The 15045-nt window shown below is 46.4% G+C and overlaps 2 protein-coding genes across 2 annotated transcripts; one reads left to right on the top strand and one right to left on the bottom strand.

Annotated features, from left to right (window-relative positions):
* The first annotated feature begins 348 nt into the window (after positions 1–348).
* LOC118176298 (fibrinogen-like protein 1-like protein) lies at positions 349–13193 on the top strand. Its single transcript, XM_035343225.1, has 3 exons — positions 349–591; positions 11568–11687; positions 12350–13193. Exons 2-3 carry the CDS (start codon positions 11624–11626, stop codon positions 12991–12993), a joined length of 708 nt encoding a protein of 235 aa, XP_035199116.1. The 5' UTR covers positions 349–591; positions 11568–11623; the 3' UTR covers positions 12994–13193.
* LOC118176427 (fibrinogen-like protein 1-like protein) lies at positions 1151–8487 on the bottom strand. Its single transcript, XM_035343417.1, has 4 exons — positions 8400–8487; positions 5339–5482; positions 2830–2892; positions 1151–1822 (listed from the first exon to the last, which is right to left on the bottom strand). Exons 1-4 carry the CDS (start codon positions 8485–8487, stop codon positions 1194–1196), a joined length of 924 nt encoding a protein of 307 aa, XP_035199308.1. The 3' UTR covers positions 1151–1193.
* Positions 13194–15045: the final 1852 nt, after the last annotated feature.

Below are 15045 nucleotides of genomic sequence, written 5' to 3'. Positions count from 1 at the left end.
GCAAGTGAAGAGAGAGAAAGCACTGCTGGTGCCGTGCTGCCTCAAAACAAAGCCAGAACCCTTTGTGAAGGTGAAAGCGCTTCTTGAACAGTCTGTCCTGGCAGTGAGTGCCATAGTGTCATGGGATGGAGGAGCTTCAGGGACCTTGTCCTGCAGCCTCACAGCATCAGCTCAGTCTGCACCTTTCCTTACAAAGGTTCATCTAAATTGATCTTTGGAATTTTGATATGAGCTACACTCTTCTCATTCCTGTAATAGGCTCTTCCCTCATTATAATCTGTCCTAATTCAACTAACTCCTAACATCTAGCTTACCTTTCTTTTGCTTCCATTATGTTCAGTGCTTCTTGGTCACAGCAGAAATATGTACTTAGATCTTTGAAATCATTTTTCTGTAGGATCAAAGCATGACTGTGCAGACAGACAGGTGCCATGACCAACTCATGACAGACACAGACTCCCAGCAGGATGAGGTCCTCATCACAGGAACATCACCACAAAATTTGACACTGGACTGTGAACATGGTGATGATGTGTAAAGAGTTCTTTCATGTGCTACATCCCTTCTGAACCCTTCTGCACAGAGTTACAGGTCCTATATCTCAGTGTAACTAATCTTAAATTCTCTTACATCCATTTCTGTGAGAAACACTTCAGACTTTTTCTCTCACCAAGCCCGATTGCTCCAGTCCTAGCAATTGACATGGGATTTCTTTGGTCTCAGTGGGAGCACATCAGAGATATAGAACAGAAATTCATTAATGGAGAATAAGCTCAAGGAAGCAAATTTATTTGTCTGCTTTACCAGACACCACAGAGAGACAGAGTGTATGGAATTTGTGGCACATAGATTTTTTGCTTGTGAATTCTGGAGGCAACTAATGATCACTGATGAAAAGTCATTCCAGGGTTCAGTGTCTTCCTCCAACAGGGAAGGTATATGCAGAATCCACAAATTTCACTTTTTTTTTTTTTTTTTTTTTTTTTCTTGATTATGAACATAATAAAAAAGAATCATTGGCAAGCACAAGGAAAGAGCTGAAGAAAGGGGAAGCCTGCACTCAGAGACAGAAAAAAGAAAGTGGCATTTCAATAAAATCCTGATACTCTTAGGCTCTTCTCTCTGCTCCAGAAAGGCTCAAGCTGTGCAGAGCCTTTGAGAGCACCCAGTGCATACAGGAGGGGGAAGAAGCACTAACAGTATGGAGCTGGTTTGATGAGGATAAGGGAGGATTTGCAGTCCCCTTTACACAGGCTACCCCATGTCATGCCACCCTTGAAATTCAGCCGTACAGAATAACATGCCGAGTACCACCACCCACCCTCATAGCTGTAGGCACAGTTCTTACTGTAAGTATCCTGATCCCGATCTTTTGTGGAAAACTTCATGTTGTCATGCATAGTGTTGGGATTGTCTGAAGTCATGGCATCCCCTGCTGTCCCTGTGTAGGAGCCCAGCCTCAACCGGTAGCCATGGGACTCATCTTCCACACTGAAGAGGTTGTAGTCTGCAAATTTGATGTTATTTTTGGTATCCCAGATGACAAATCTGACCTGGTAGACCTTCTGCTTGGCAATCTGATGAATGTACTCGGTGCCCAGCCAGTACTCACTGCGCACGTTCCCAAAGCCATATTTATAGGTGCTCCAGGACTCAGCCCAGGTGACAGCTGTGTCTTTCTGGTTCCTCTGGATGACCGTCCAGCCCCCATTTGTCACATTCATTTCACAGTACACCACGAGCTGGTGGAGTCCTTTTGGCTGGATGATGTAGACACCACTGCGGCTACCTGCAGGGATCTCACTGCAGTCCTTGGGCCAGCCTGGGGCAGGAAACAGAGCTGGTTATTGCATTGCATTGCACACAATGAGACACTGAAAGCACCTGGTAATTCTTTTGTACCTGTATTTTATTGCACACACATTCCTGGGCTGTATTAGGAATACACATTTACCACAGGGGTAAATGAAAAACTTGAAATAATCAAAAACATTGCCTTCAACCAGCACACAATACAACCTTGTCCAGGTCAGAGTCTCTGTCACCACACCACTGCAGTGCTGTGGTGATTCACCTGTGGCATGTTGGTGATATATCACTACAGAGATAAATGCAAATCTGGGTTCTAAAGCCACTTGCATGGAAGGATTAGAGATTTATAGTCATCTTAGAAAACCCAGAGTGTGGTCCAGACATCCATATTGCTCAAAACAAAATCAGCCCTTGTGATCTCAATAGGACAAATCGACTGGTTTTCTCTGGGCTTACCCAAGAGCTCCTTAGAGCTCTTGACTTAGAGCTCCTGACTTACTTCATTTGATTAGTCTATCCATTCTCTAGAGTGTCAGCCCCTTAAACAATGAAGCAATGTGTTCACCCACATACCAGTACCAGTGGTTATTTCTACCCAGTGAAACCTTATCATGTGTCATATGGACTGATGACCTTGTGAGTTCTGTCCTTTCTGTCCTCTCAGTCCTTTTCTTACCCAGCCTTGTCATCAAATGAATGGCAAAAACAGGATAATAACCAATTGCCACAACCTGAAGGCAAATAATTAATAATGACTTTACAGTTTGGATCTTTAGATAGAAACTTCATGTTAAAATCCCTCATCGCTAAGTCCAGGACATGGCTGGTGTTAGGGTCCATCTGAGATTATGAGCTGTGACACATCCGTAGCCTATCAGAAAATCAACATTTTTCCTGGGAGGAGCCTGTATACATGTAGGATATGGACTGAGGTGGCTGAGAACTCTTCATGAGCTTCTAGGCTCTTAGTAACGGTGGAATCTTGTGAGCAGACGTACTTCTTGAGAACAGACTTACCATGAGCCACTGGTGGATGAGGGGCAATGTCTCTGACCTGTCGAGCATGTTTGTCATCCTTATCTGAATTGACAAGAACAGAGGAGACAGGAGTGAGTGTTGAGAGTACACGTCAGATGCCTACTGGGAGAACATAATCTTCTCCAGATGGTATTTCCATATTTTGGTTGTTTTTGCTCCTCATTCCAGAGGGGCATACCTTTACCACTTCAGTTATCAGCCAGATGGTAGTTCAGGGCAATTTACCTCTACAAATACCTGAGGGGACAATGTAAAGAGGATGGGGCCAAACTATTCTCAGTGGTGGCCAGTGATAGGACAAAGGGTAATGGGTATAAATTGAACTACAGGAGGTTTCATTGCCATATGAAGAAGAACTTCTTTACAGTTAGGGTGACAGAGCACTGGAACAGGCTGCCCAGAGAGGTCTCCTACTTTGGAGATATTCAAAACCCACCTGAATACCATCCTATGTAACATGCTCTATGTGACCATGCTTGAGCAAGGGGGGTTATACTAGATGATCTCTGGAGGTCCCTTCCAATCTCAACCATTCTCTGTGATTCTGTAATTTACATGATGTTAGCGTGGGGCAGATGTTTCCTTGATGAAAAGGGTTTGAGCACACTTTGTGTGGGAAGAACCTTAAATAGTGGTAGCAACAGTGGGAAGACAGTTGCTAATTTACGGTAGAAGCAGTTAGAAAGGGATTCAGGAAGAAGAGGGATTAGAAGGGAAAGAAAAGTGAGAGCTGACACAGGAAAACCAGTTCTGGTATCAAGAACTTTAAGAGGAGCTCTGCTCAGCTGGCTCAGAAAGGAATTTGAAGGGTGTTGATGGAGGAGGGGATGGTTCACAGTGAAATAATGCAATTTGTTCACAAAGACACCTTGTGTATATCCAATGATGGTTAAAAAACAGAGGTGTGGCTCACAGGCTTATGTGATCCATGCCCATCACAAATAAATAAATAAATAAATAATCCCGTCCCCTCTCTGAAACAGACATCTAACCTTACAGCTGCTGTTCTCTGACATCCTCAAATCTCTGCTTCCTGCTTTCTCTCTCAGCTAGTGCTTTCATATCCTCTCTCTCTCTTAGGAAATGTTTAACTTAATCCTCTTTCACAGTGTGTAAGTCCATTCCTTCTCTTGCTATACCCAGGGTACACTTCTTCCTGCGGCTAGACTGTATATTGCTAACACATCCTCTTCCATAGTCATCTGATTTTGGAGCTGGATGATTCAGTTCTTCAGTTTTCCCTGGCACAGTCTACCTGGCATATTTCTTACCCCCTTTATGCAACTCTCACCAAATATCTCTTGAAACTCACCAGTAAATGTGGTGGTTGGCCTGAGCCTCTGTGGAGTGGAAAACACTCTTGTAACATGGTTTTGTGCACTTTCGCAGCAGGGTATTTACTTTTACTACAGCGATATGAAGCTGTTCACTAACATTTGTTTATAAGCCAAAGTCTGCCCCTCTTCTCTTCTGCTTTCACTTCCTGTCCATTTGGATTCATACCTCCACAAGTCAAAACTTTCAAATGTTAGCCTGTGTTATCTGGCATGTCTCCCTGCTTACCTAGCTTACATTCACACTGCTCATGTTTTTAGCACGCAGTGGTCTGAGTGAGAGATGAGGGTGAAGCTCAGAGCACACGTCTTTTTCTGTATTCAGACTTGCACTTCTCAGGGAAGCTTGCCAAGCGCTCAGTCATAGATGCTCTCCATGTTGGCATTTTCTTGACAGATGACCTTTGCAGTGAAGGCTGATGTGAAACCAGAGTTGAACACTTGGACCTTGTCCTTTTCTGACAAAAAACTCTTTTTCCCTTCTAAGTGAACCAGCTCTTTCTGCTCACACAGCCACCTATTTTTCTAGGAGGCTTCCTCATAGCTCCAAAGCTTCCTGGTAGTCATAAATTACTCCATGCTGTCATCTGACTGGCCTATGTCAGTGACACTACTTCCTACAGATTCTGACTGTTACTACGGACTCTGTTGTAACTTTGCTCATTTCCTCTGCATTCAGTTCTCTCTTGAATTCCCTCTCTCTGCTGACCTTGTGATTTCCAGAGGTGGCTAATGTTCTTGCTGTCATCAAAACAGTGCGATTGTTTCATTTAACACCTGTAACACTACTTCTCCAAGGAAGTGCCCATTGTCCAGAGCATCCTTGCCTTAGTCTTCCTGCCAGTGAGATTGGACCTATTCCTTCTCCTGTGATCCTGGGAACTCTGGGTTTTGGATTATTGGACTCACATATGGGCAGAAGAACTTAATGCCACACAGAAGATGAGGCAGGCTACAATCAGAAGATGACTCTGAGATTATTCTTGTTCCAGTAAATTAGCCTAAATTCGTAGCAAATTGGTATTTTCTGCACATAGAGTAATATTTAGTCCTTCCTCCATGGCAGGGGTGGAGTCAGGTTGGGGTGGAGAGCTATCTAGGATCTTACTGAACATGACCTTGTCTGTCTCTCCCTGTTACAGTGGTATACTTACCAAGCGGGAAGGACTCTGGGTGAAGATTCATAATTTCATCCAGTGTGCCATTGCAGAGATGTAAGTTTTTTATGTCAAAGGCAAGAAGAAGTGCTGCCGGAGCCAGCAGGGAAGTGCAAATCAGGAGGCAAAGGTACCGGGGAGCTAAAATGGGAAGAAATTGAAAAAGAAGAAGAAGAAAAAGAGAGGGCACATAACATGAATCCCACTTTACTCTTGCAGAGTAAAATACAAAAATAAATTTCTTTATTTGTAGAGCTTCCTCTTGGAGCTCAAAGTCCCAATTCACTACCTTAGATGAACTATCAAATACTCATTGACAGGAGTCATCAGCAGTGGCAGCTTATGTTGGTGATTTTTGAGACAGATAAAGTATGAAAACCTTTTCCAAACCCAAAGTAACTGTAATCAGAACTCCCTGTGAAAACCAAGTCTTGGGACTAGAGATAACAAGTAGGGTGAGGACGGAAGGAGGTATCCTCTTTCCTCCCATCTCCTACTCACATGTATTCTCTGGTATGAACTGGGAGTACACTTGCCTCCAGCCCAGGTTGGTGGGCAGTAAAAACCCAGATGTGTAGGAGGAAGCAGAAGAAACATGCAAGAGCCACCACCTGGCTTTTGCAAATTATCTCCTTTATATATGGCTACTTCAAAAAATCCACATGTAGCCATCTGACCCAGTTTGTTCTTGTTTGGAGAAGCTAGGGAAACCAGCACACTTCTTGTAATATTAAATCAAAATAAAATGACAGAAAATTTATCATGGTTCCTGAACAGTGGGGCATTATGGAGATACCTACCCATAGGGAAAACAAATCCATGATATAGCTCACCCTGTCATATTACTAGTATGACCCCTTTATTGTTTGAACAGGAGCAGAGCCAAACCTATTCCAGCACTGCCATGGGATACCTAGGTTTGTCATGGTTCTTAGTGATGACTGAGAAGGAAAAAGTTCAAGCTGGGATTTCCAGTCTGGAACTAATATCTGTGATTGCAGCCATCCTAGACATAAACACCCCTTTCTGGGAATGCTGAGCGTTGTCCACATGGTTTGTGCTGGATGCATTTCTACATCAGAGCTCTTTTAATCACTCTCCAGTCCAATTGATTTGTTTCTCAATTGCTATCTAACATTTAGTGTCTTGATGCACTTACGTTTAGGGACCTGTTTAAAGATATCATGTCTTTAGGCCACCAGAGAAGCAATGTTTCCTCCACTGCTGGCCCATTCCTCCATAAATAGTCTTGAAAGGTCTGGCTAGGATGGAGATGCAAAGGAGAGGAACAGCCACTCCTGGGTGTTCTTCTGGGGACAGCAGTGTGCTTTCAAATCATCTAAACTCTAGATCTTGATATCTGTTCAATATTATATAAGAAGAATATCTAAAAAAATATATCAATTTTATGTGCTAGGTATTTAATATTTTCTCTGCAGAACTGAAAATTACAAAGAATGTTTGGTAAATTTGCATCTTGTAAAATGGGCTATCTGGCAGTCCAAAGCTACACTGATGCAGTGTGCACATAGCAGAAAATGCAGACTTCTGCTCCAGTTCCCACTCCAGGGCACAGTGAGTCTGGGCAGACTAATGGACTTAGTGCTGCAATAGCCAGGGTGTGGGCAGAAGCGAGCCCTGCAGCAGACAAAGTGCTCTGAGATCCGCAGCACATTCAGCAGCGTGGTGCCATTCCCGCCCAGCCCAGCCCACACTCACCCATGCTGTCTCTGAGGGGACCCTGCAGAATGGGAAGCCAGGCAGGTTTGGCTTGGCTGAAAGGGTGTCCAGCCTGAAAGTTATAGGACTCGGCAGGTAAGGGGGTGGAGGCACAAGACCCAAACCACAGCACTTATGCTCTGGCTGGCAACAGCACCAGTGGTTTATGGCGTATTTGCTCTTCATCATTAAGTAGTATGTCCTCAAACAAAGAAGGCTATGTTTTTAAAAAATGAAGATCTTTCTTCAGAAGCAAAGCAAATAATTAAGAGCTCATGAGATAGTGCCTTGAACAACCGCAATTCCTGCTTGAAGGGTTTCCCCAGGGAACAGTATCCTCTGAGCACCCTGAACATTTCAACTTGAAAGTAAATACCCAGATGACATTCCCCTCCTGGATGGAAATCAAATATCAAGGGGTAAATTGCTCTCTCCAGAGTAGGCATTGAGCTAAACAGCCATTGGGGACCCATTTAGATCCTCTGCTATGTTCAGGAAAGAGGTACTCAAGTGTTCCTGGCAAATTTTGCATTTTTTATCTAAGCACCGAACTTCAGAAAGTACTACTCCAGGTGTCTCCTGACATGCCTGCCACAACCACCCAGCCTCTTTTGCAACATGTGCTGTGTTTGCCCCTGGCACCACTGCTCCTGAAGCAGTCACAAGGGAGTTTTAGGAACTGTGACATGGCACTGATGTAAATGGTCTCAGTTCAAGCCTCTCTCTGCAAATTACAGCATGTATTTCTTAAAGAAAATTCCAGTCCATCTTTTTTTCTAGGGATCAATTAGAGAGAAGAGCAGGCAAAGTGGAGACCTTAATGTTGTCTACAACTACTTCATGAGATACAGAGAACATGGAACCAGATTGTTCTTCTTGTGCATGGTGATCGGATAAGAAGCAATAGATCTAACTTGGAATATTGGAAATTCCAGTTAGAAATAGGGACTATTTTTAGCATGAATTTGGTCAAACACTGGAACAGGTACCCAGGGAGGCTGTCGGATTTCCATCCTTGGAGGTTTTCAGTGCTTTGAGCAAGGTGGTTGGACTAGATGACCTCCAGAAGTCCCTTCCAACCTAAATAAATGTATGACCCTATGATTCTGTGACTCTGCTTGGAGATGCACAGGGACAGGATGAGAGGCAATGGACACGAGAAGAGAGGGAAATTAAAATTAGATTAAAAAAATATATATATCCTGAGGCTGTTCAAACACTGGGTAAAGCAAACAAACAAACAAAAAAAACCCACTTGGCATGACCCCAAGTAACCCCTTCTAAGTTTTCCCTGCTTTGGCCTAGAGGTCAGACCAGCAACATTCAAAGTCTGTCCCACTCTTGGTTACCTCGTGTTTCTCTAGTTCCCCAAAGAGCACTCCTTCCTCAGCCCCTATGCCCCTGTATTTCTTCATAACTACAGCCATGGTGCTAGGCTTTGTGCAAGATGCAGAGGTGGATGCAGCAGAACATGCATTGTACTCCCAGGGAAAGGCACTTTATCAGTGTGAAGAGCAATAGCAAATGCTAGGGAACACAGTCTGAAAGCCTGTGCAGCATGAGAGACTTGTACAGCCAGGTATGATTTACCCTTTTAGGATTAACTGCTACTGGCCTTAAGCACATTAGTGTGCCCTAATGGCTCAGCACCCCCTGGCACCAACTCCCACCTGCAACCTTCAGTTAGTTCAATCCATGCATCCATGAAGTCCCAGCTCAGCCCTGGGCCTTTAGCCCTGACCTGAAATACTTGTATGGGTATTGGGCTCCAGTCCTGTCTATGGCCTTGCTTTCTGGATGCATCTTAGACCTATACTGTAGGTAGTTTGTCTCCTAGACTGACCACTCTGATCCAGGTTGTAGCTTATCTCCAGACCTGTCTCTTGCCTTTTGTCCTTTTGTCCAGTATCGTGGACCTGGTTAATCAACCAGATTTGCCTTGCCTAGGGGTGTCACCAACACTCAGCTGTCTGCTGTGCTCAGCCCTTGCAACACAGAGCCCTTTGGTGAGTGTACTGCTTTCTTGACTGAGCTCCTGACTTGCCTGCCCTTAAGGAGCAGCCAGCCTTTGCTTCTCCCAGAGATGCAGCTCATTCTCCCTTAAGTCCTGCACAGTGCTGTGTGCTCTCTCTCTCTGGAGTGCAGTGTTTGGATGTTGACCTCAGCTCTGCTTCCAACTTTTATCTTCTCTGAGTTTCTCTTGCATCTTTCTTAGAAACAGATCCCACTTCAGAGTGATTTAGAAAACCCTTGTTTTATGCCCTTGAAGACACCATTGACCAGAATATTTGAGCCAAAGTTACAACAGTGTTATCTGTTATCTGCTGAGTTGCAGATAAGCTGTCCTGTTGACACACTGCTTATTTGAAAGAAATACCTTATGCATTCATTTGGCACAGTCTAGTGGAGCCTGCTATGCAAAGGAGCAGGGGAAGACTTTCTCTCCATGGCCCACAGGGCTCATGTTCTCTCTGCATTGGGCAATCCTGTTGTGAGAAGGACAAAAAGCAGCTCACCAGCCAGCCCTGGCACAGGCACCCAGGCCTTGCATTTCTCACCTCCAATGGCCTCTGACACAAGGTGGCTCATGGGAGCCCCTAAGAGACCCACTTCCCTCCCATGCCTACACAGAAAGGAAGCATAGCCATTCTGCTTGGGGTCCTTATTCTCAGGGTAACCTGGGCCTTCCTCCACCTATGGGCTTGGAATTGCTGCTTTTATGCTTCTCTCAAACTAAAGAAGTCTAGGGGCATGGGGACTGGGATGTTCAGACTCCCACTCTCTAACCAAGCAAGAAGGGGTGAGATGTAAGGATGCAGATGGAATTTGATCCAAGGAGCCCCTACCTCAGAGAGGGCTGGATGCCAGTGACCATCCAGATCTGCAAGTTGCATTACTTGACATGGGTTCCTGCAGTATGGAAAGTTTGGTGGGAGCCTCAGCATGATGGCTTGGTGTGCACACCGGGTTTAAAGCTGTGACAAGAAGACAATAAATCTGTATACACTGCTGAAAACATTGCTTGGCTGCCAGGAGAAGAAAGCAGAAGGGACATATCTTTACACTCTTAGAATTAGCTTGACAAAGTGATGGAGTTGGCTGCACCTTCTGGCCTAAAAAGCAGCTCTCCCAAACCACCTGTTTTGAGAGCATTTTGCCACAGGGAGCAACCCTTGGTCAACATTCCTGGGGCTGGGGGCTCTGAAGGGCCTTGCCAGGCCAAAGGCAGGGTTTGGGAAGGAGAATGGAAAAGGGAACCACAGACACCTGTTTGTCACCTGGAGCCATGCCCTCTGCTTAGACCATGCAGATAGTGGTGCCTTGGGACATACTGTATGCAATAACTTCTGGCTGCTGGACACTGGCTCCAGCCCAATGACTTAACTCACTGATCCTGAAACCTGCCAGTGGAGAGTTAGCAAGCAGGAAGGTCTCTTGAAGATGTGTACTCATTTTTCCAAGGTCACCTTTGGAACTGGACAAATGGAAACCTAACCTCCCCTCCCTTGATAGTCCATGTCCTTAAAAAGATGTCTCTCTCCACTTGAGTTTGATCATGCTTTCCAGAAATTGCTCCAAGTGGGCAATTCACATGTAGTGTTTGTGTAGCTGAAAGAGTCAATAACTGAAATCCCTCCTTATGGAGGGGATTATTTTGTACTTCTCTAGATGGAAAGACATGACTCCCTCCCTCCAGTGAGCTTACTTATGCTGTCATGGGATCTGAAAGCTGCTTGAGTCACAGTCTCTAAGTGTCTCCTAGTACTTCTACAAATAACAACTGTGACCACAAGTGGGTGCAGTGCCTATAAAGTCACCATGCAATGCTTGGCATGAGAGGCTGCATCACTGAGTTCCTGCTCTCTGCTCAGCTGTGCTTTTGTGATGGGTGAGTTACCTTCCCAGAGGTACACTGCATTCATATGTGGTGCTGGTCTCAAATGAGACCTGCACAGGGTGAGTATACAAAGGCGCAAGATGACAGTCAGGATAGTGACCATGATCTTGCCTGGGTGATGCAAGTCCAGGCACCACGGTAACAGAAGGAATACAAAACCAAAGCACCAGACAAAATGCATTCATGGTGCCAGATTATGCTTTTTCCAGGCTACCTATGTCCTGTATTCCCCTGTCCTGTCAGGACAGGTTAGTGTGGAGCCCTGAATTTCAACCTGTTTCTTTTCCTTCCTGGTCGATGCATGTAGCACTTATGGCTGCACAGGGGTCCTTCCCCAGGCATGGTTATCATCTCCCCCACTACTGAGCTGGTGCAGGGCTTAGGGGTATGCTGGTGGCCAGCAACAGAGGGCTTGTGCTCATGTCAGTGTGTGGGACCAGGAGACCTCCTCCTGTCTGCTTTGGTGGTGGTACGTGTACAGTAGGACCCATCCTCTGGATCTGGGTCCTGTGATTCTGCCTTCTCTGGTCAGGGCTTTCTGGGGGACATTGGTAGGGGCTGGGAGGGCTGCCCAGGGATCCTGACAGTGCTGGGCCTTCCCATACCCAGGGCTCCAGGCAGGAACACGCCGGCTCCACAGGAACCTTGTCCTCCTGCCTGTGGTGATGGTGATGCTTCTCCTCTGTGTGAATGCAGGCCCAGCAGTACCCACTGCCAGCTCCCGGACTGGTAAGTATGGATGGACTAGACTAGGGGCAATGGCTGGGCACCAAGGGGGAAAGTATCTGCTTGGCTCAGCACTGACCCATGGGTCTGCTAAGTGCCATATAGGCCATCATGCAGTCAGGCTTAGGCACAACACAACAACTCCTCATGCACACTAACCTCTGGACTATATCTTGTAAGATAAGAAGCCTGACACCCATAAGCCACCCTAGAACCCTTGGTGGCTCCAGGCTGAAACCAAGGTATTTATGCCTAAACACTGTAACTTGGCAGGATTGTTCTGCAGTGCTTTTTTCTTTTTACATCTCAGCTCCATCAGAGATCCTCCCAGCACATCTATCTATCTATCTATCTATCTATCTATCTATCTATCTACCTACCTACCTATCTATCTATCTATCTATCTATCTATCTGTCTATCCATCCATCCATCCATCCCTCCATCCATCCATCCATTTATTTTTGTAGCTCTTGTTGATTCGGAATCTTCCCTTCCTTCCTGAAGGGAGGGTAACATTCCATGCAAGACCTTTGTGTCCAAGACAAGCAGAATTTTGCAGTGTGAATCTGAAGTACCCACAGAAAATTGCCCATCTTCAGACACAAAACAGGAAAAACAAATTAGATGGCAAATTACTCTATGTTTACCACAGATGCTTTTGCAGGTTTCCCTGCAGACTGCAGCCATCTCCGCAAGACCAGCCCCAGTGGGGTGTATGTCATCCAGCCAGCAAAGTCTCCCCCGCGGGTGGTGTGGTGCGACATGGACACCGAAGGCAAGGGCTGGACTGTTGTCCAGAGAAACTCTTATGACACTGAGCTCACTTGGAAGCAATCCTGGACCACCTACAAGTATGGCTTTGGGAATGTGCAGGGTGATCACTGGCTGGGCACTGAGTACCTGCACCTGCTCACACAGCAAGGCACCTACAAGGTCCGCTTCATTGTGCGGAATAAAGCCAATGTCACCCATTATGCTGAATATGACATCTTCAGTGTGGAGAGCGAGGCCACTGGATACCCACTGAGGCTGGGTCGGTTTTCTGGTGATGGGGATGACTATCTGACCAGCTACTACCCCAAGAAGGGGGGAATACACGACAACATGAAGTTCAGCACAACCGACCGAGATCAGGACCAGTACAGTGGGAACTGTGCCAGCATCTACGGGGGCTGGTGGTATGACAGATGCCAGAATGTCCTGCTCAATGCCAAAAACCACATCCTCTGGCCAGGATTCTGCGATAGTGGTGACTGTGCATCCTCCCTCATCTTGGTCAAACCCACAGATGTGTGTTATCTGTATTGAAGGGGCCAGCCTCCCAGGAGGCTGCAGGAGTGCCAGCAGCCCAGTGCCCTATTCCTGTGCCTGCTAGCAGCTCTGTGCCAGCCCTACTGCTTGTCCTGCACTGCCTGAAGCTCCTGCACTGTAATCAGCTGAAACACCACAGCTCTGGGGCTCAGGAGCCGTCCCCTGGAGCCCTGGGCATGTGAGCAGCTTTACCCAGTGCTACTGTGCTGGCTAGCACTGAAACAGAGGCACTGGTTTGGGGTGGATGAAGGGGACAAGTGCAAGTTCCATTCCCTGTGCAATCGGTATATCCCTGCTTTGCTCAGATCCTATTCACTCCTCAGGCCCCATCAGCCCCTCAGCTCTGCTAACCATGGTGGAAGAAATCAGCTACAATAAACCCTGGAGCCAGACTTCACTGCCTTCTGTCTCCCTGTTGCGTCAGAAATGTGCATAATGTGTATGTGGGGATGGTTTTGTCTAGTCCTTCAGGATGGTGGACTGTGGGGATAGAGGGTGCATTATGCACATGTGTTGCCATAGATCCCCTCCTAGGCAAGGACATACACCTGCCTAAGGGATTCCATTTTTCCCTGGAACACAGAGAGCACACATTCCCCAGGGCTAACATGGTGGCTACTCATTTCAAGATGTTTTTTTTAGGCAGTGCTAGGCCAGGTCAGCCATGGAGCTGATTTTCCTCCTCAGCTGAACCAGTGAAGAGCTGGTGTGCTTTGCAGAGCCTTTGTGTTGATGTTTCTCTTTTTATGAAATGCTTGAATGTTCCTCAGTGAAAGGCCTGATGGCAATTCTCCCTGCTACTGACTCTCCCCAGCATCAGCCTGTAACATGTTTTGTCCCTCTGGTGTGGTTGTTGTACACAGCTAGGTACAGTTGTTGTACCTAGCTGTTGTTCTGTCTGTGGTTTGGTTCTCAGGTTTCTGGATGCTTCCAATTATTTGTTCCAGCCACTGTGCACAGGACTGTGGCTGTAAGGCTATTATCAGTCAACAGGGCCAGCAAAACCCATGGTATCACAAAACCCTTGCCCCACATCTGCCCCTGTCCATGGCTGGGCGGTTGCTCAGTGCTGGGAATGGGAAGACACACACACACACCTCAATTGGGTTGTGGAGCAGGTGGTGGGCTCTCTGAGAGCATGAGGGGAGGACAGGGGGCCTTGGTAAGTCAGTCCCATTGTACTGCAGAGGGTGAATGTGGCTATGGATCTCCTTTGCAATGGAGGAAAGTTTGAACTTAAGGCCTGAAAGAAGCCACTGTTCTCCTGTGTCTTTGAAATAAAAGCTGAGCTCTAGGAAGGTTTGCAGTTGTGAACTCTGAACAGGTTTGGACTCTCAGGCCAAGATCTCTGCATGAGTTCTCAGGGCAGCCAGCAGAGCTATGGCAGCACTGTCTTTCTGAGGTGGCAGCAGAGGCAGCCTTGGCTGTCCTGGGGTCATCGGTGGGCCTGCAGCCCCCATGTATGGGAAGATGAACACATGAGGGTGGTGCTGGCTGAGAAAGAATCAGACTCATAGAATTGCTTGGGTTGGAAGGCACCTTAAAAATCATCTAATTCCAACCCCACTGCCACAGGCAAGGATGCCACCCACTAGATCAGGTTGGTCAAGACCCCATCCAGCCTGGCCTTCAACACATTCAGGGATGGGGCATCCACAACTTTTCTTGGCAACCTGTTCCAGTGCCTCACTACCCTTACAGTGAAGAATTTACTCTTAATGTCTAGTCAAAATTTATCCTCTTTTTGTTTAAGACCATTCCCCCTTGTCCTATCATTATCTACATGAGTAAAGAGTCCTTCTCCAACCTTTTTATAAGACCCCTTTAAGTATTAATAGGTCTCAATTAGGTCTTCCCGGAGTCTTGTCTTCTCCAGGATGAATATGCCCAGCTCCCTCAGCCTTTCTTCATAGGAGAGGTGCTCCAGCCCTCTGATCATCTTTGTAGCCCTCCTCTGGACTCCACATCTTTCTTGTGCTTGAGCCCAAAACCTGGACACAGTACTCCAGGTGGGACCCCATGAGGGCAGAATAGAGGGGGACAATCACC

This window comes from Oxyura jamaicensis, chromosome 19, assembly GCF_011077185.1.
Source record: "Oxyura jamaicensis isolate SHBP4307 breed ruddy duck chromosome 19, BPBGC_Ojam_1.0, whole genome shotgun sequence".
NCBI classification, from domain to species: Eukaryota; Metazoa; Chordata; class Aves; order Anseriformes; family Anatidae; genus Oxyura; species Oxyura jamaicensis.
This window is presented reverse-complemented; position numbering and strand designations above follow the sequence as displayed.

What these genes read in the sequence shown, in the direction of transcription:
- LOC118176427 (XM_035343417.1), bottom strand. Translation starts at nt 8,487, where the DNA reads ATGGCTGTAGTTATGAAGAAATACAGGGGCATAGGGGCTGAGGAAGGA. An exon ending in GAAACACGAGGTAACCAAGA is followed by an intron (nt 5,483 to 8,399) that starts GTGGGACAGACT and finishes TTCCCATTTTAG; the next exon opens with CTCCCCGGTACCTTTGCCTC. An exon ending in TCATCCACCAGTGGCTCATG is followed by an intron (nt 1,823 to 2,829) that starts GTAAGTCTGTTC and finishes TTCCTGCCCCAG; the next exon opens with GCTGGCCCAAGGACTGCAGT.
- LOC118176298 (XM_035343225.1), top strand. Translation starts at nt 11,624, where the DNA reads ATGGTGATGCTTCTCCTCTGTGTGAATGCAGGCCCAGCAGTACCCACT. An exon ending in CACTGCCAGCTCCCGGACTG is followed by an intron (nt 11,688 to 12,349) that starts GTAAGTATGGAT and finishes ATGCTTTTGCAG; the next exon opens with GTTTCCCTGCAGACTGCAGC.